This window comes from Halichoeres trimaculatus, unplaced genomic scaffold, assembly GCF_033239565.1.
Source record: "Halichoeres trimaculatus isolate MK-OKI-2021-1 unplaced genomic scaffold, fHalTri1.1 fHalTri1_scaffold_1, whole genome shotgun sequence".
Lineage (NCBI taxonomy): Eukaryota > Metazoa > Chordata > Actinopteri > Labriformes > Labridae > Halichoeres > Halichoeres trimaculatus.
Genome location: NW_027437179.1, coordinates 34792373 through 34813294, shown reverse-complemented (window position 1 = coordinate 34813294; position 20922 = coordinate 34792373). Strand labels below are relative to the sequence as shown.

The 20922-nt window shown below is 39.9% G+C and overlaps 1 protein-coding gene across 2 annotated transcripts in view; it reads right to left on the bottom strand.

Moving 5' to 3' along the window:
• Window positions 1-2498: 2498 nt before the first annotated feature.
• The window catches only part of draxina (dorsal inhibitory axon guidance protein a), a 31959-nt gene continuing 13535 nt past the window's right edge, over window positions 2499-20922 (bottom strand). Inside the window, exons 2-7 of one of the 2 annotated variants that reach the window (XM_074674165.1) lie at window positions 16631-17130; window positions 14096-14316; window positions 6687-6807; window positions 6313-6405; window positions 5727-5816; window positions 2499-3340 (exon numbers count right to left, since the gene is read on the bottom strand). In XM_074674165.1, coding sequence (XP_074530266.1) covers window positions 3228-3340; window positions 5727-5816; window positions 6313-6405; window positions 6687-6807; window positions 14096-14316; window positions 16631-17108 — 1116 coding nt within the window. In that variant the 5' untranslated portion in view covers window positions 17109-17130 and the 3' untranslated portion in view covers window positions 2499-3227. Of the gene's footprint in view, window positions 3341-5726; window positions 5817-6312; window positions 6406-6686; window positions 6808-14095; window positions 14317-16630; window positions 17134-20922 lie in introns of both variants that reach the window. The other variant, XM_074674157.1, reaches the window with a different exon arrangement.

The following is a 20922-nucleotide window of genomic DNA, read 5'->3' as shown; positions in this document are numbered from 1 at the left end:
CATGGCTTAGTTATTGTCAAATTGCGGGCTGAAGTGCCCTCTTGGCTGGTTAAAACAAAATAAACTGCCTTCTTAGGCAGATTAACCACTAAACTCCACGAGACCTTTAGGACCAAGACATAGTATGAAACATCAGTGTTGCAAATGTTTTATGTTTTTCTTGATCTATAATGAGCCAGAACAATATCGCACAGAAAAAGAGCCATTTTGGATTATCTGTTGCTAAAATAGAGTTTAAATGCACTAAAAAACAGGAAATTGCATCTATTCCACCAAACCCCCAGACCCACTTGGAATTTATTTGCTTCATTCTGGTGGATGCTGATCCTAACCACACACTAACTTGAGTAGTGTGTCTATCTCATCTGTTTTAAGGCTTTATAATGTGCCATATGAACATGTATGTCTTAAGTGCCCTCGAAAACAAAATTATCTGGATTACGCTGTCAACAAATGTAAATTGAATGTATTTTCTTTTTTCTTTTTGATTCAATCAAAATCCATTAAATTAAATCATTACCTTCATGATTGATCTTGTGACTATTTGGAGGAGTTGGACTAACTGATGGCTGGGATTTTCCCAACAACTTCGTCACTTCAATCAAAGTATCCTAAGCTTGCTCTGACCTCAGCAGCAACACTAAATGAATAAATAAATAAATAAATAAATAAATAAATAAATACAAAAACCTAATAATATTTTATCAAATTAGGCCATAAAGTCTGGGGCTTTTTCCTCATGAACAAGTGATTTCACTTTGTTGTTCTTGTTTGTCTCGCTGTTATTACTTCTGTACATCTTTGTAATTAAAGTTTTCTGAAGGCAAAAGATCTGAGATAATTTCCAGCTTTATCTTGAACAAACCAATAGGTTTCTTTCAAACTGAAGGGTGACCTAATTAAAATCAGATTTAACTGTTTCCTACTTTTATAATACAGTTCAGTAGTTTATACCATAAAAATGAGGTATGTGAAATAACATATTTTAAATTTCTACATCTCTTTTTTTAAAGATTTTCAAAGCTTTTTAAAGTTATTTTGGGGGGCTTTTTTGCCTTTATCCAGAGAACCAGGGCAGTGTATAGAGCAGGAAACAGGTGAGAATGGGGGGTGACGTACAGGGAAGGTACTGCAGGTTGCACCTGAATCCAGGCCACCCCTTTAAGGGCGCACAACCTGGACTGCTGGGCTACACTGGCCCCCAAATTTAAGCTTTTTGTTTTTTTCCGTCATCAGTTATGGCTGCTGATAAGAAACATGGGGCAGGACTATAACCTGGACTAAGCATTAATTTAGTCTTGTTGACATCATAGACTGTATATAGAGCTGACAGTGTGGCTCCGCCATCGTACGGTTTTGAAGCCAAAATACCCCCGTCACAGGCGCAGCCATTGAAGCAGTTGCAGCCAGAGTCTGTGCAGTAAAGACTGTGAGAGATTCTGGGAGAATCTTAGAGAGTCTAATCACTTCTTGATTCTACCTCCTGACATATTTTACAATTCCCGAAAAATATACCCAAGAACGGCAGCTGTCAATCATCGTTAAACTTTACTCAAAGCCTCGTTTTTAACCTTGTATAACTAATGAAAACAAAACTTTTCAGAAAAAAAGAGAACTTGAATACAAGACAGCCAAATTATATCTTCAAATCACCACAACAATCGGACGTGAGACACATTTCTACGGGGAGTATTATTTCTTTAAAGTTTGACCACAGCCCATCTGGAATGACTGGGGAGATGGATTTTTTAACCTATACTGCAGCCAGCTACCAGGGGGGAGCAGTTTTTGTGGAGACCTCACTGTGAGCCGAGCAAGTCCATTTTTTTTTAACAGTCTATGGTTGACATTCCCCGCTTGTTCCTGAAAGAGGTTTTAAAGTCCATCAGCAAAGGTTGTCATGTTGAAGTGATTTTTTAAAAAAAATTTTTTAGCTCGACTCTTGGCTCTGCAGTCAAGTGGACACTCGAGGCATTACAATCAATTTAGACTTTCTAAGACTGAGATTTAGGTGCATCAGAGCTACATCAGTGGATGTACAGTTAATTGTTTCTCAAGTTATAGACTTGTTGGTTTGCAATGAATTTAGATATCTTGTCTCAAAAAATACAAATTGACAAATAAGAATGGCATTTAAGAAAAGTAAAAAATTCCCATTTTAGAATTTCAGAGTAATTAACAAACTTTGAGGTTCAGATTTTTTAACTCAAAAGTCTACAATGCTAAAAACTTTCAAAAACACCACACTGAAGAACAAACTTTGCTAATGAGAGTGGACACTAAAGTCCTGAGGTCCAGCTTCATACTGTGTGCGCACTTATTCCCAGCTAGGTACTCTTGGATTAAACTGAAATCAAGCTAGTAATACATTTTCTGACAAAGATGGAGGTTAAAATGCAAAAAGGTAACATTTACACCACAAAATGTTTATCCTAAGTGTTTATTCATCAAAATAGAAAGTAAAATCTAAAACAGAAGAAAAACACAAATTAGGACAAACGTGTGTTTAGGTACAGTATAAATAAAACATACATCAGACATGTCAAAGGAAGATCAAACAAGCATCTTTGTTACCTTTCTACCATTACAGTACATTTAAAGAGAAGAAATGTAAATGACAGAAATCAGTAGCAGAACAAACACGTTTATATTTACAGTACAGGACGGCAGACCGGGTTCAGACGGAGCGAAAGCATAAAGTTTGAGACACAAACTGATTCAAAGAGTCCAGATGGAGAGCAGAGCAAAGAAAAATCAGCTTAATGTCAGAATCAGGAAAAACTGATTCCAGTGTGGTAAAAAAAAAAAAGAGCCCCTCATGTGGGAACAAAATGACAGCAATACGACACATAAATTCACCTGTAAACATTGTGCGACTCAAACAATCAGATGTTGGAAACAGACATTTAGAAAATTGGGGCAGGTTTTGAAATGCCCTGTTTGTTTATTCTTTAAAAAACCTGTTAGAGATGTTTGAGAAATCAGAGTAACCAAACTGAGTCAAAGCTGGAGTACAGATTCAACTTCACTTCTCAAAGATGGCGTTCAGGAGGGTTAAATGCTGTGGCTCAGCCCAAACAGTATTTCCATTCATGTTGACTGTAATCTTATTCTAACTGAACATAAAATGAGTTTTAAATGCTTTACAATGTGGGATCAGTGGTCATCTTTCAGCACACAGGGGTGTCATGTGACGTCTTGGCTCCTCTCTCTGCTGTCACGGGTCCTCAGATAGTGATGAAGCCTCCCTGGTCACTGCTGACCGACTCTGGCACCACACAGCGACCCCTCCGCCTGGTCACACGCCTCTTCCGGTGGAATTTGGCATAGCAACGAAACCCTGGAAGATCACAAATTATTTGTAAAGATAAAGCTCATAAATCACATATAAATAAACATACATATAACTCACATTAAACGCTGAATCTGCAGTCCTGGAGATGCCATGAGTGTAAATATTTATCATAAAATTGCTCATGCTGCACTAAATCAATCTGACAGATCCCTGGTGTGATGACTGCCTCAAGCTTTTATGAATAATCTATAAGATAACCACTTCTGAGTTTTGCTCAAAATAGTATTAAAATCAACATTTAAAAACATGAGGGCATGTTCTGTTTACCATCAGCTCTATCTTTCACCAGATTTCGGCCTTTTGGGGTATCACTGGACATTGAAACCAGGAAAAATAGCTCACAATTGAAAGATCAAGGTTCTTATTTAGATCAAAATGTGACTTTGTTCTTCAGGTGGAGGGTTAGATCATAGGATTTTCACCACTGTTCTCCCTGCATGGTTGTTATCAGGCTTGAGCATAATAGCCTAGCTTATCTTTGTCTAAAATTCAAACACTAACCTGGCTCTGTCCATATGAAACAAAAAAAAATTAAACCATTTTTAAGTTTCCTTTATTTAATTAATTTGTTCAAATGTAACTGCTTATAGAATATAGTTGTGTCCAGATTCTGTAACTGTGGGTGCATCACAAGACTGATTTGGTCACAGTGTGTCAAAGTCTGTCCTGTGTTGAAGGTCTTTCAAAAAAGGCCAACAAATGTGCCTGACTTCATATCTCTGAATTCTTTTCACACAACCTTTAAAAGTAAAAAAAAACAGAACCACTGAGGGGACATTAAAGGAGAAAAAAAATGTTTCTCTGGGCTAACACAAGTATCTCAGGGTCTTGCAAAACTTTCTTAAGATCTCACAAAGGAATCTCAGGATCTTGCAAAAGAACCTTGAGACCTCACAAAACTTTCTCAGGGTCTTGAAAAACTTTTTTAAAGATTTTTGCAAAAGTATCTCAGAATCTTGCAAAACTTAATTAAGATCTTGCAAAAGAATCTTGGGATCTTGCAAAATTGTCTAGAGATCTAGCAAAAGTATCTCAAGATAATGCAAAAGTATCTTGCGATCTTGCAAAACGACCTTGAGATCTCGCAAACATATCTCAGAATCTTGCAAAAAATGTCTCAGAATCTTGCAAAATTATCTCAAGATCTCGCAAAAGTATCTTGGGATCTGGCAAAACTCGCTGGAGATCTCAAGAAGTATCTTAGAGTCTCACAAAATTGTCTCAAGATCTCACAAAAGTATCTTACAATCTTGCAAAACTGCCTGGAGATCTTGCAAAAGTATCTCAGGATCTTGCAAAACTGTCTAGAGATCTTGAAAAGTATCTTACAATCTTGCAAAACTGCCTGGAGATCTTGCAGTAAATATCTCAGGATCTTGCAAAACTGTCTTGAGATCTAGCAAAAATATCTCAGAATCTTGCAAAATTGTCTCAAGATCTCACAAAAGTATTGTGGGATCTGGCAAAACTGACTAGAGATCTCGAAGTATCTTAGGATCTTGCAAAACAGTCTAGAGATCTTGCAAAAGTATCTCAGAGTCTTGCAAAACTGTCTAGAAATCTCAAAACAGTATCTTACAAGCTTGCAAAACTGTCTAGAGATCATGAAAAAGTATCCCAGGATCTTGCAAAACTATCTCGAGATCTTGCAAAAGTCTCTTGGGGTCTTGCAAAACTATCTCGAGATCTTGCAAAAACCTCGTGGGATCTTGCAAAACAGTCACGAGATCTCACAAATGTTGTCAAAAGGGTCATAGGTCAGTGTATTGCTATAGTGCCAATTTACCCTAAAAGATGAAACGGGAGTGGAATGGGAGGTTGCTGATGAGTTTAACCATAACCACCAGGTTGGAGCAAGATCTGTGATGGGATAGTCCCCTTGCCTTAGGTATTCTTTTCAAATGTCCTTTGCTTATTTGACAACCATGCCTACATCTGATAATTGATTTGATATCTTTATATGTAAGGGCCAATCTCATAATAAAATTCAATAAATTTCTCCCACCAGTGTGCGCCTTCCATTGTTTTGTTTGAGTTGACCTGGAAGGAGATAAACTGACCAATCACAACTGAGACAACATTTGCGAGACTCCAAGATAGTTTCGTGAGATCTTGCAAATGTTTTGCGAGACCACGCCAAAGATCTTGAGAAAGTCTTTTTTTTCCACCATGTCTCCTTAGGGACTCCATAAAGAAAAAAGAGAAATAGTTACTTGGATTCTTTGCTGACTTCTTAGACAGATGTTAAAGTTTGATCATTTTTTTCATTCACTTTGCTAGAAAGAAAATATTAGCAAACAAAACCTTAAACTTCATGAAGTTACAATCTAATAATATAAATATGCAGAAGTACAGTTTGATCCCTGCTCACCTTCCTCACACATGCAGTCATCGTAGCATTTGTTATTGAGTCCTCTGTTGTGAGGTTTGCACTCGTGTTGTCTCAGGTCACAACAGGAACCTGAACAGAGAAACAGAAAAGATGTTGACATCAGTCCCATGATTTTAACATGTGAAAAACAGAAACACTGAAACAGGAAATGACTTATACAGAGCATTGTCATTGTCTTTGTCATGACCTTTGAACCAGGTTATGACAGCATCTAAAAGTGTCAGACATATTTAAAGCTACTGAATATCAACGCCTTAATCTGGGTGATGGGGGCTTACATGAACACCACAAAGCTAAGAGTTAGGTTTTGGGTTGCTTTTTTTAATCTTATATTCGGTTTCCTTCCTGTCCTTTCAGAGATTTTGAGAGGGGAAGGGCATGGTTGGAAAACATGATGTTACATGGTCTATTAGCCAATCAGGGTCTAGCAATATTTGGGTTTGAACGTGGTGATGAGTTGGTTTTAAGACTTGAAAACTAATCAAAATGAACAAGAACAGAGTTTTTGTTGTGCTGAGCTTTATAGAGATATAAAATAGTTCAGACAGACGTGATGTAGACTGACCTGGAAGACAGTCGAGGTGATGATCACACGGCTCTATGGCATCAGCGTCTACCGTCACATTTCCACTGCTGAGGTTTTTACTCCGCCTCTTATCTGTAGCAGGAAACAGACAGAAACATACTGAAATCCAAAAGGCAAAAGATCGATGGATTTGACTTTTAAAAATGTGCTTCTTGGAACAAGGACACAATTCTACAAAACTCTGACTTCATAGTTTCAGCACAGATTGGAAAATGAGTCAGCTGTTTATCCATTTGGCCTTAAACCCAGAATCCATGCTGTGTTTAGAGCTGAAGTAATAATCACAGGCCTAATCTCTCCACTGCTTCCTCCCCTGTATCACCACACAGTGCCAGTTTCAGCTGAGCACACACCTTTCTTCCTGGATGACGGCCAGGTGTCTGCAGGTTTCATGTCCTCGTAGTCTGTCCAATCAAAGAGCGCCATGTCCAACGTTGGCATCACCTCCCCTTGTCCTTTTCCTCGCCCAGACCTCTGAAAGAGGAAAAACAACTTGGGCTTACTTTTAATAACTGTGTAATCTATACTTCAGCTGGAACATTTGCATACCGGCTTAACTCTGTATAAGGAATCCAAACATGCTGATCTGCAGATCTGTAAACACTTTATCCCATCTGAGATTAGTTTCAGCAGGAAAGTTCTGCCAGATCTCTTTATTTACATTACAAACACAAATGTGATCAGAATATGAAGATGTGTCTTAAAAACTGATCCTGGACTCAACAGGAAGATCAATCCTGTCTCATCTGACTAATTCTTAGTTACAGCAATTAAACCTCAGCAGTGCTAAATGAGTAATGTTTGATTTGTTGACTGTGGTTTGTAGGTAAACACATTCAGAGTGTCCTTAATGAAACACATCGGCCTCGTGTTGAGACGAGCGGCAGTAATGCTTCATTGATTCATAAAAGGCCCACACAGAGAGCAGCAGCAGCAGAGATTTAAAAACCAATCGATTGGTAACAGAGAACACGGCCACACACAGCGCAGAATACAAATATAGTTTGTCAAAGCATTATTATTTCTAATAAATAAACAACATACAGAAGTATAGATTGAAGCATACAGCTCATTACACACAGCCAGAGGAGTTATTGCTGATCAATGAAGGCAGGAGGCAACTCGTACAGCTACAACAGTCCATAGAGGACATGTCTTCATTTCACTCTGAGTGGGGTATTTGTCAAGCAGGATGTTCAAACGTTTTATTAGAGTCGTTCAGCATTTCTTAAATGTTACAGTCACTAATCTATAAAGGGACAAAGATTCAAAACAGTACTGAAGGTATTTTTGCTTTATGATAGCAAAGAGTATATGGAACAGTAAAATAACTGCAGGTTCTCCAGAGTCCACTTGAGACTTGCCCTAAAAGCAAAGGAATCTCCATCAAATCCAATTTTACAGAAGTGAACACATTCAGAGCATGATTTTGGGTTTGCGGCTCATTTCTGTACTCCTGCACGTTGTCCTGAGCACACATTTTTCTTAACACACCTATGCAGGTAATACAAAGATGGGAGAAATGCAGATATGCAAGATAGTCAAGTGCCACATTAACCGACAGGTGCTGTAGCTGTTTGCCTGGAGGTGTCTGCCTCAGCTCCGCCTCTCTGCCTATCTGAAAGTTAGAATGAGTCAGCGTTTCTAATATGGCCTCCATTACCATTAGGCTGCTTAACGTCTGCTCAGAAACTAATGGGTGACAGTTTAAGAGTGTATAATACAGAGACAGACTGTCCTTGACTTTTTCTGCTGGTTTTTGAAGCAGTTAGGAGCCAACCTTTGGTGGTTGCCAAACTGAAAATGCTGACTCATGCCAACTTTTGGCTGACTTAACCACACAAGCAAAGTAGAGCTGCTTTTAAACAAAAATTATGTGAAACTTGTAACCTCTCTAAACCTATAACTACAATGTGTTCAGTTGGAGAAATGAGTATTTTATAACACAGTTGTTTTTTTGGAAATGCTATAAACTTGTTTATTTTTGCTATAATTATCTGATTTTTCAATAATGTGCATGTGGTTTCTGTGGCTTTGGTGGTCACTCAAGGTGACTGCAAAGCACTTCACTTCCGCTCATGTTTTTTTTATATGACCAATGCAGCTTATAGATAAAGAAAGTTAAAAGTGTTTGTTGACACTTTGCTGTTGCTATCTTGGATGTTTGAACACTGGAAAGCTGTTATATGTTTTTATGTATTTTTTAGTTTTTTTTGTTTTAGTTTATGATTTTACTTCAAAAAACAAAAACAAGAACAAAACAAAAAGAAACCTATCCAATAGAGTGTTTGCACTGACATTCTGATCTAAAAAGTTACCCAGATGCACGGCCATGTTGGAGGCACCCAAGTGTAAACACTGAATGGATGAAGATAGAAGCGCACAATCAAATATGATTTGGAGATGTCTTTTCTCCCAACAAATGTGTGCACCCTGAAACTTTTGTGAAGTATTCGGCTGGCAAGAAAAAGAAATATTTTTCAAAATTATACCTAATGCGCAGTAGAGACCCATACAAGGAGTTGGCATCTTTATCATCATCTACCCAAAGGTTGGAAACATAGATGCTTACTTTCCGGCACTTTAAAAATCCCCCTTAAAGAAACATGGCCTACTTCTGAATGAAAGTAATATTGGAAACCCTGGTGGAGCTGCCTTGGCCACAATCTTCTCTGTTCTTTGGACAATTTTTTTGAACCCCTCACCCCAATTTGCGATACTTTTTGTAAGTCAGATTTATTCGATATGTATTCTCAGTCTGACTGACAAGTGCAGTCTCAAAAACATGGCAATAATCTACCATTGTGTAAGACAATAACACTATATACCTGTGAACTTAATTCCATTCTGTTGTGAGAGTACCTCCAACGTGGCTGATCTCGAGTCAATAAAGTGATGTGAAAACACTTAATACATCAGGGCTGACTTTAGAGTGGTGACATGAAACATTGACTCAGAAAAAATGTTAACTTCCTTATTACTTAAATCAAGAAGCTGGGTCATTTTTCCCTGGATTTCATACAAGACTTTTTTTTCTGCAAATCCAGTCGCCCCCTACTGGCTTTTAAAGGAAATGCAGGTTTTTCAGATCCAGTGACTACGTTCATGTTGACCATGTTGAACATGTAATTTGTGCTTTTTCAGTGGGTTCTTTATCTGATCTCGTAAATTTTGTGGTAAAGCTTTCATTAAACTGAAAATAATTGTGCTTACTTTTTGTCAATGACTGATCTTAGTTGTGGTTGAAAAACTCTGAATGTTTTAGCATATTGTCCACACATTGTAACACTAAACATAAAAATAAAATCTAATTCCATTACACTTTGACCTTTACACTCATAAATTGAACATTTCATCAAAATACAGCAAGTATCATTGTTAAAAACTCAATGAACAACTCCAATTAGGTAAACCTTTGTAAGTTTCACTGATACCATACTCTGCCCCCTAAAAACTAGTGTACAGGAAAATAAACAGATAATGACCTATTTAGGTGTCTGCTTTCTCCTCTCATAGTTAAAATCAGTACTTAAAGACCTTTGGACTTCATCCATAAATTTCTATGAAGGTATACGTGTGATAAAACTCCATCACATTATTCTGTCCCAATAAAAGTTGTTATTCCGATGAGTGTTTTATGGCACAGCTATAAACAAACCCACCGGTGTATCCCTGAGCCATAACTTTCCGCCATAAAAGCCATTAAATGTTACTGCTGTCATCTTCCTCACATGGAGTAAACAAAACAGAAACATGAGACGGGAAAATGAAGTCAGCAGGACTCTGAAATATCTCCCGATGAAAACATTGATCAAAAAAATAACAAACATCTTCACAAGAGCAGATCCATACTTGTGTCCTCATCAGCCTATATAGAAAAAGCAATTAGATTAATTGCTACCTGCGTGTGCTCTGGTGCTCATTAAAGCATCAACAGAGGATCGAACATTATTTAAGGAGTGCTCACCACTAAAGCCAGGTTCAGGAAAGGTTATCAGGTTTTTTATGTAGTCAAATAATGTTTGAGTGCTGTGAAAGGAAGGACTTGGGGAGACTTAGACATGATGTAAACAGAATATAAAGCAGACTAGTATTTATTTATTAAATATGGAGACTGACCAGCACTGTCAGGTAAATCTGTTACTTAATCAAACACATCGAATAAAAGCTGAAAAGATGAGCCATTACACCTGACTGTTTTGTGTGTTTTGATCAGTGACATAATTCAGTTAAGTTTGGTGATATTATTAATTGGTCCTATTGTATTATATTGGTCCTCTATTGTGAGTGCTTCCTGCCCTCCTGTTGGCCTACATGGAATGCAAAAGCTTGAGGAGGGGAGAGCACACCTTCTGCCTCTTTCATGTGTAAACTGAGTGGCAACCACTGGCTATGATAAATGAAAGCACCACAGAAATATGTGAAACTGCACTCATACAAGATATTTTCGTAATATATTATGCCAAAGTTATTAAACCTCTCAGTTTTGCCCACATAAGAGCATGGCTGAATTAACTGACAGGTGTGAACCTTGTAGCTGTCTGCAAACAGACTACAGGTCTGCCTCTTTGCTTCATTCTAACTCAAACAAAGCTACGTTGAGCAGCAACTTGCACAGACTTTTTGAAGAGCAGGGTCGAAAACCAAAGGCATGTACACAGTGTTGTCGCCGCTGACTTCAATGTGTATCTGAAGGTACTTTAGCACCCAGGGCTTGACATTAACACCCACCAACCTGCCAAATGTGGGTGAAATTCAGCTGTGGCGGGTAGCACTGTAACTCCTACTAGCCACTTTGGCGGGTTGAATTATTTAATTGTAGTTTTCTGAAACAGCATCTGACATACAAAACCCATTGCAGTATGAGACTACGACACTACAACTCCCATGAGCACTGCCTGCACAAAGTGCTAGCTCATTGGTCCATTCCCAAAGTCCTTTGCTAACGTAACTGCCGACAGGCGCCCAGACACGCCCGTCTCCAGCCTCCGTCTTGGACACTGTGACAGCTCCCAATGTTTGGCACCTGAAAACGTGATTTAAAAAGTTTACTTGGATCTTTTTTGCTGTCTATTGTAAACAGATTCCAGGATTTAAGTCACAAACTAACGTCAAAACCCCTGTAACTTTTTAAAAGTGAGGACATGTATCAGATGGAGCTCATTTAATCTCACCCCACACCAATCTCACCAGCAACACTCACCTAAAGCAGGGGAGGGGAGGGGGTGGGCGTGGAGAAGCGCATGTAGAGAAGAGAAACTGGTCACAGATACGAGGAGCTCAAGGAACAATATTTAAACCTCCTAATGAATTAACACTTATCAAAGTTATATGTAAAAAGTTTACTTTGGAATTAATGTAAACAAACCAAATCATTCTAAATAAATGAAACTTATGGCCCATTGTGACTTATATATGTTGCTTTCATCTTCGGCACATTTTTTGACTGAAACTTCAAAAAATGTATTACTATACTCCAAACTTGAGTTATGGCTCCTATAGGGACACTAAAGCATGCGTTTTGAGCATGCATTTTGGCTCCCAAGAGACACTTGAGCATGTTTTGGCTCCTAAACAAGGACTCGAGCAAACATTTTGGCACCCACTTACTGTGGAAGTTGAAGTCTTTTAACGTCTGTAACAAAATGCTGAGTATTTTCTCCAAGTCCTTTATTGAAAGTCTTTTCACATTTTCTTTTATTTGTTGGTTTGGTGGTTTGTCTGTCAAAGACAGAAACAGCCTGTACAGCATTGTTAAAATCTGCTCCACATAATAGGAGTCCAGCAGAGAGATTTTGTTCTTTATGGAAGAGACAAGTGGTCAGAAAGGTATGAGGAATTATTTCCCAACATGACCACATCTTGCATTCAGAATTTACCTTAATGCCCTCAGGCCGCCACTTTATCGCCCCCTGTAGGAGAACAAACCGGTACTCGAAGTCTTTCATTCCCTCTGCCATCAGGCTGTTTAACCTTGATAGCAGTCTGTTAGACTGACATTGGTACGTTTTTGTTTTTCGTTGTTGTAACTGTGTGGGATCTTTAATGCACTGTTGGGTATCTCTATGTTCTCTTTGACCTGCCACTAATTGTGGATGTGTAATGTAATTTTCTTGACCCTGGCTACAGGAAGGGTCCATTGAAGGCTGCTGTGTATCGATGTGCTCTCTGTCAAGTACTGACTTTTATTTTATTTATATTCTGTTCATTGTTGTCTCTTTTTACTGTTTGTAGTTATATGTGTAGCCTAGGTGGACTGCAAAATCAGAACTGCCCATTGGGATAAATAAAGTTGTCTAAACTAGACTTAACTAAATTTAACGAAACTTAACTTAACTAAACTAGACTTAACTAATAATAAACAGTTATTCTATACATATTTTAATCTCATCTTCTTTTATTGTATACATTGTACATATTTTATTTCATCTTTCATTTTTGCATGCAAACACTTTGTTTTTTATATTCTTAATAATATTTCACTTATGCTATTTGTTTTTTTATATTTAACTATATCACCAACAGACCAAGACATATTCCTCGTAATGTAGAAACTACTTGGCAATAAATCTGATCATGATTCTGATTCTGGTTCTAGTTTTGGCACCCAAGAAAATACTTAAGCGTGTGTTATGGCCCCTGTGAGGGCATTTTAGCCTGTGTTTTGGTTTTATGGAGCAAACATAAAAAGCCAAGGCAGGGAAGAAAAATCTGCCATCAGTGAAAATATGACAATAGTTAAATCAGACACAGAAGAAAAGGTGGAGTTAGGCTGGACAAGTAAACTGTAAAAGAACTGAGAGGAAAGTATCTAAAAGATATTGGATGATTATCAGAGGCCGCTGCAGTTTTCACTGTTCCTGTGATGACAGAATGAGTTTGAGCAGCTTGACCTGATGTACATCTGAATGAGGTCACATGTGGATCAATTCTTACAGATGAAGATTCCTTTCTGAAGAATGTGATCAATAAAATCGCTTTGAAAAAGAAGCTAATGAGATTCTTTTCATGTTTTTGTTCCAGCAGCTGTAGAGACCAGTGCGTCTTAACAAAACACCTGTCAATCAAATCACGCCGTGCGGTTGATCCTGTCAGGCAGACACCTCCTGCTGACGGTCTACAAGCTGTTGTGTTTGTTACAGCAGCTGTGATGAATGTTAAAGCTTTCATGAAGTTGGCACTGGTTCAATATCTGCTGACATCAGGTACCATCTTGTCTTGTATTTGTAACACTTCCAAGATGAAAGGCAGTGCAGGAAAACATGCGTGATGCTTTTTATGAACGCTGTTTATGCAAACTGCCGGGGTAACACGCTGGGTGGATGTGACAGGTGGTGAGGGGAGCCTCTCGCACTCCTGTGGGTTTTTTTTCACTCGGACAGAGAAAAGGACTCTCTGTGGTCACATTCGTTTTGTTCTGCTGTGGTTTCTAATAAAGGAGCCGGAAGGTAGTTACAGCAAACGCGCCGTGGCCTCTGAACCTGTGTGGTTTTCATCCCAGAGGCATTGTTTCATTACATAGAGCGTGGTCATATTCATCACACAAACTGTGGCCAGGAGCGTGTGAGCTCGGCTTGCTGGAGGAGATTTTTCATGAGCCGCACAATCAGGTTCACGCCGTCATTTCCGAGATGAGCTATGAGGTTTGCAGCGGCGGCGTAACGGCAGTAATGGGGCCCATTTTCGCTCTATTTCCCCCACACACTGAGGCACAACAGACGCTCAGGCCTTTATTAAAGCACTCGCATTTCCTCAGGGTTACCTGGGGTTTGGTGGAGGCCGGGGGCAGCGTTGGGGGATGCTCGTTCATCACCGTGGTAACCATGGAGGAGCCAGAGCCAAAGACGGCAGCGATGGGGGAGGGGGCGTCACTGGGCGGGGTCAGGATGAGGGAGGGGGAGGCGGCAGCGGAGGAGGAAGGAGGATCATCGAAGAGATCTCTGTCTCTGAACGCAGAACTCAACTCAGGCTCAGGAAGAAACCCTGGACAGACACAAAGAGGAAAAAGCACAGCTCTAGACGTCATGTCTTTATCCAGAGCAGTTTGCTTTAACAATTCAGCTCACTCTAAGAAAATCATATGCAACAGCAAAAAAAGAAATAAATAAAGGAGGGTTTGTCCTGTTAAAGTATCGAAATCATCTGATCTGTCATTCATAAATGTTTTTTAAACATCTCACTATAATATTCTCCATCAAAACAAAATTACCCTGAGGTCTGTTTAATTTCTTATCAAAAGCTTTAATACTATGAAAGCCCAATGGATCTCTTAGCTAATGTTTAAACTTCTCGTTTTGAGCATTTTCAGGACTCCCTGTCTATCTAAACGGCCTAAACTGGCTCTGAAACATGCAGACTTATTCCCACAAGTGTTTATCAAACTCAGGGCTGTCAAAGTATTCCAATGCGTCAGGGTGGTCGTCCTAACTGCACTTATATATTTTATAACTCTAATTTATATTTTAGCTCCTGTTTAAGTTTGTTTGATCTCCTCTTGGATGTTTAATGGTCTGTTTTAAAATTTTCTTAATGTGCATTTATGATTCTATTGCTTTTTGTCATGATACTCTGACACCTTGCAAAAGTCAGCCACATCACACAGGCCTATAACCAGAGCTGGGCACTGAGCCTGACCGATTAGTCGGGCCGGCCGATTAATCAGGCGGGCAAATTAATCGGCCCGGCCACTAACCGGGCCGATAGCCTGTCACCAATTATTCAACATCGGCCAAAATGTAGCTGGTTATAAAAAATGTTGCTCCGCGGAGATTCTGTTGCTCCAGCTCCTGTGTGTTAATTAATATAAGGCTACCCTGCGTCTCACTTCATAATGCAATGCAGGATTAACCTGGGCTTATAAATTTACAAGTTATTGTTTTGGTTGAAATAATTTTTGAAAATGTTTCAATGTATTTTGTTGTAATAGTACTTATTACATGTTTTGAAAGCAGTTACATTATTACTTAAAATCTAGTTTTAGTTCCATGCATTAAATGGAAGATGGAACTTTTCAATAGCTAGTCATAATTTGTGTTCATAAACAGTATTTATCCTGTGTATATCAATGAATTAATTACATGTGTCAGCCGATATATTGGATATCAGCTGATATATTGAATATCGGCCTATATATCAGATATTGGCTTCTTTTTGCCCCCAATATTGGTATTGACCATAGACTGTATAAAACATGGACGTAGTCTCGCCGACGTCACCCGTCTGTCACTGAAACGGAAAATGAAGCACATTGGCTATCGCAGCCATATTGGTAAGGGCAAGGCCTTTGCCTACAGCCATAGGGCGCCGGCCGTCACATGACCCTCAGCTGTGCCTCTTATTGGGGGAGCTCGCGATCTTAATATCCTCTGAACGGCCGCCCGCACAGTGGGAGCCAGTAGTAAAATTAACGACTCAGACAGGAGACGTTTTTTGAAACAGGCTGTAAATAGGTTAATTTCTGCTTTGAAAACAGCTTTTTTTTGGCTTGGTGTGTATGTGACTTCTGCTACTTCCAGAGCCAGCCTCAAGCGAACACTCCAGAAACAGCAGATTTTAGCACTTCCGCATTGTCTCATATTTTCAGACCGGAGGTTGCCGCTTGGTATCGACATCAGCCCCAAAAATCCCGTAACTGTCGGGCTCTACTAAAAATCATCATTGATTGGATTTATATTATATTAGACCATAGCATTGCAGCTCCAGCACTAAAAGCACTACAGTTTGGGATTACAGATGCACCATTTGTAATTTTTCAGCCCTGATACCCTGGCTTGGTTACCATCTGATACCAAAAATGATCTGATCAGAGGATTGTATTTGACAGAAATTGCAGTTTAACTGTAAACCCAACAGTGGATACGTGAGGAATTAAATTTGCTTAAATTGAAAGTTACTTTCAGAGATATTGGTGAAACAAATGTGAAATATCAAACTGTTGAGCTGCTGTAGTTATCATTCATATTGACATGTTTAGCTCTGCAGAGTATAAAATCTACAGATCTATCTGTGTTGATGATGTAATACATCAATCATTCAATCAAACATTTAAAAAGCACTTTTCATACAAAAAGATGTAACCCAAAGTGCTTTACACACCCAATTAACATGTACATGGTTTGTTGTAAACTAAGAAGACAACAGAACTGTGTTGAATAGATCTGTTCTATGGATCAGCCCTTTGTCACCAACGTCTTATTTAGCTTTTTAAATCTGTACCAGACCCAGATCAGAATCAGATCATTCCTTTTTGGGACCATTTGTTTGACAAGAATCTGGTTAAATCCAGTAAACAGCTCACCTTTCCCATGCCGTCCCTTCTCACGCCTCCCACCTTGTCTCTGGTGCTCGTAATGGTGCCCGTGTCCATTCCCGTGTCCGTGTCCCCGTCCCTTACGACTCCCCAGGAGGTCGTTTTCCCGCCCCTGACTCTGACTCTTCACACTCATTCTCACTCTGTCTCTGTCTCTGCTCGGGCCCATCTCCAGCCTCACCGGGCTCAAACTCTCTAGACCCATCCCGTCATCCTCGGGTCTCGCCAGAGGATGTGGGGTTCTGTGGGAGAGCAGCCCAGCCCCTTTGGCACCTCGGGGCCCCTGGCCTCCTCTTTCCCTGCTGTAGCGGTGACCCTGCAGGGGGTGCAGAGGGTGCTGCAGGGTGTTGCTGCCTCCTGCTGAGATCTGTCGTCTTTTCCCGTGAGGGGGTCCAGTTTCAGAGCTGTGTGAAAGAACCAGGATGGAACAGAGGAACACCAGGAGGAGACTCCAGGAGAGAGGCATGGTGTATGAAGAACAGCGCCACCTGCTGGAAGAGGGAATACATCTTAGTCAGGCTGTTGGCACAACTTCTTTTAGGGACTTGATATGATTGGATTCCATTTGCAGACTGAGTTCCAAGAGTCCAATTTACTCTGCAAACCGATGAATGAACAGTTTATCTTTTCATTACTGGACTCAGCCAGAACATTCTCCTTTGAGGAGATTTCAGACACATTCATAAGCATAACTTTGCACAAATGGACACAGCAAAGTAAACCACATGTTTGTCCACCGCTCTGCTCTTTTTATTCACTTTTCATCAAATTCAGACGACATCCCTCTCAGCTCCTCAGTGGACTCATTTATCTGCACTCGCCGGGTTGGAGGAGGAGATAAAGAGATGGACGGACACTTGTGCTCCATTTTCTAAAATGACTCTCTTCTGTACCTTCATGCCTGACTCACAATGAGATGAGTGCACTGCACACATCCTTCATCACTGCCCATTCAGCGGTCTCCAGAGCTCCCTGACCGTACCTTTCATTACAAAAGTCAACATATCTGAAAGTGTGACTAAACTGAAATATGAGGCTCTGTGCGTCTGTATTAAAGGTTCGATACTTTGGTCAAACCTAAATAAAATGATGGAGCTGAGTCTATAGATCAGAAAACTGGAGTGGGAAGAATTTTTAGTCCCTCATTCAGACACAAGGTCCGAGCCAGGCCATTCTGATCAGCATTTTTGGTCATATAAGTGCATGTGTAGTTGGATAAATCATGGTAAAAACAAAAAAAGAAGCAGGAAATAAATCTCCACACTCACATTGATGATGATCAGAACATAACACACACTGAAAGTGAGTTTAAACTCTATTCATTATGACAAATGCATGCCAGGACTTAAATTCTGCACATATAAATCCTGACGTTGTCTGAATAAATCTTGAATTTAGAAGAAGTAAAGTAATACTTGATAACTAAATGGTTTTTGAGTAGCCCAATGACAAAAGTACAAAACTATTCATTCATTCAAATCGCTCTACGTCACCAAACTTTCTGCTCTACAATGACCTCAAGTCGCTCCCACAAACTTGATTTTGATTGGTCAGAACCTGATTATGCACATCATATCAAGTTAATCTGCAGAAAAAAATCTGTTACATCCCCCTTCTGCCTGTTGACACTGTGGTAAAAACGTTTGTGCCCCTATCGGGCTAGTCTTGAGAAATAATGACTGTTGGTGAGCAAAGATGTGAGAGAAGCCCAAGAAGCTACAGTACCCCAAACATCTCTAGTGTTTCCCTAGGAGAGCAAGTGTTATATCTTCACACAGAGAAAGTTTTGGGAGATTTTTCTTGTGGTGTTTTTTCAGCTCTCTGTCCGCTATATGAAATGAGCTTGTCTGTGTGTGTAGATGTGCGCACATGTTTGTGTGTCTGTGAGCTTGTTGGAATGGAACTTCGCCATGCACTAAAGATCCCGCACTCTTTCGCTCACAGTGAAGTTACACAAGGTAATATGTCAGCCCAACAATGTACAAAAGACACTCCGTCATGAAAATTAGATAAATAACATAAGGCTATTTAGTCTTTTGGATTAAAAAAACAAGGTATTGACTTGATTTTTGAAAGCAGGAACTCTAAATTACTTCTGCTGTGATCGGGGGCTATGCCTTGTTTCCTACTCTATCCACTGACCTCTCCTTTGTAATTAAAGACATGAAAGAGCCTCAAAAAATATATATATAAAAAAAACAGTCAACCTGATCATGTCTTGATTTGGCCACCAACTGCTGCTTTTCAGTGACAAAGCATGAATGCAGAAACAGAGCCTTAAATGCAAACTAATAACCACCATTCACTAACATTAAACATCATGGACCTGTCTTGGACACTTAACTATTAAGATGTTTCAAACTGTAAAAAACTAAGTTACCTCATCACTTTTTATCCTGTAAAGCATTTGTCTTAAAAAAGAAAAGAAGTGTTAAAAAGAAAATCTACTCCCTCAAAACAAATGCACATCTTGACAAGAGTCACTGTGAGGCGGGTCATAGTGCCCATGGGAAACAGAGTCTTTATTATGGAAAAACCCAACAAATTCTAGCCAAAGGTGTCACTGCAATCAACACAAGTCCTCAAAGGGCCTTGAAATATCAAGATATAAATCAATACCGTTAGCCAATTGTTTAACCCCTTGATGTCTGTTGTTGCAAATTTGCGACGTACCCTCAGGTCTTGATGCAGATGAAATGACCTTTGTATGTCATTATTAACTATTGATTTATATTCTACACAAACCAAAGATTGTAACAGATCCACTATGTTACAACATATTGGTGAGGGGATGAACTTCTCATGTCTATATATACTCAAATTTACAATCTCCACTTAATTTAACATCTGTAATTCAGGCAGTAATGGGTTAATCCATCAGTCACATGACTATGAAGTTGGTTGTTGCTACAAAAAACTGAGCTAACCTCAGACAGCACCTGAAAAAGCTTACGATGGCTTGGTAAATCTGAGTGATAAATTTAAGTTTGACACAGGGAATACATCAGATGCATCTCCGGTCTGACCAATCTGCCCTGCGGTGACAGCTCACAGCTCTAGCATCCGGCAAAAATAGGATGGTTGCATATCTGCTGCAACCTGCCGGAGCAGGGACGAAGCCAGACTACATTCATTGACTTGAATAGAAACCTATCTGATCTGGTGCTGTGACGGAGTCGACCTAGACCAGAAATGGATCCGGTGTGTTCTTGGTTTAAAACACATAATCATGTTGGAACATTTTCTGACATTTTCTCTTATTTGAGCTCCTTCATACTCAATAAGGGATCTCTTTGTCATGAAAAACATCCGTTACATGTCCAGAAATGCTTTGTTTCGTCCCTCATTATCAGACACTGAGACGATCCATCGTTACAGACACAAACAACAGCATTACGTTGCTGTATCAGGCGGCTCCTTTGTGTTAGGAGACAAACGGCGGTGCTGGGCCTACAGAAAATCAATGAGCAAGGAGTATTGAGCTGCTGCTGAGTGGGTGTGTGCAGTGTGGGGTGTGTGGTGTGGGTGTGTGTGGTTCAGTGATGTGGAGTTGGGGGGATGTTGATAAGGTCTCTGCTCTGTCATCACACTGACACACACATCAGTTTAAAACCCAGGGGGGGCTTACAGTGGGTTATTTAGTTGTTTCTAAAAACAGTGAGGGGCAGCAGGTCCTGTGTTTCTGTGTGCGCGTGTGTGTGTGTGTGTGTGTGTGTGTGTGTGTGTGTGTGTGTGTGTGTGTGTGTGTGTGTGTGTGTGTGTGTGTGTGTGTGTGTGCCTCAGGGATGAGGAGGAAGCTGGTGATGTCAGGGGAAATTTGCAGCACAAGTGCAGGCAGCGTCTCAAGGGGATTTGAAGGCAGACTGCGTTGGCCAGCCTCTGGGAGTTCAACCAGCTGTGCAGTTTGCAAACAAGAGTGTGAGGAGGCTGCTGAGGTGAGACCTTTATCTCTTAACAGGCCTTCTCTGTGTGTGTGTGAGTGTGTAAGTGTGTGTGTGTGTCCAAGGAGGTGCAACTGGCCGTGTCATACACAAACTGCTTATCCAGGATTACACTCTGTCTGTTTGACACATGAGGTGCTGATAGCGCCAAGAGGTCTGGATTGTGTACAACCAAAAGGGTCGTTTCGTAAGAAAACAAAACACCTTCACTGAACTGAGAGGAGGAGCAAACAGGAGGACTTTATGGAGAATTACAGTGCATCACTTTTTAATGTTGATCTTTTAAAAGACCGACCTGACGATCGTAGGGGAATACCTGCAGATGTCAGATGAGAAGAT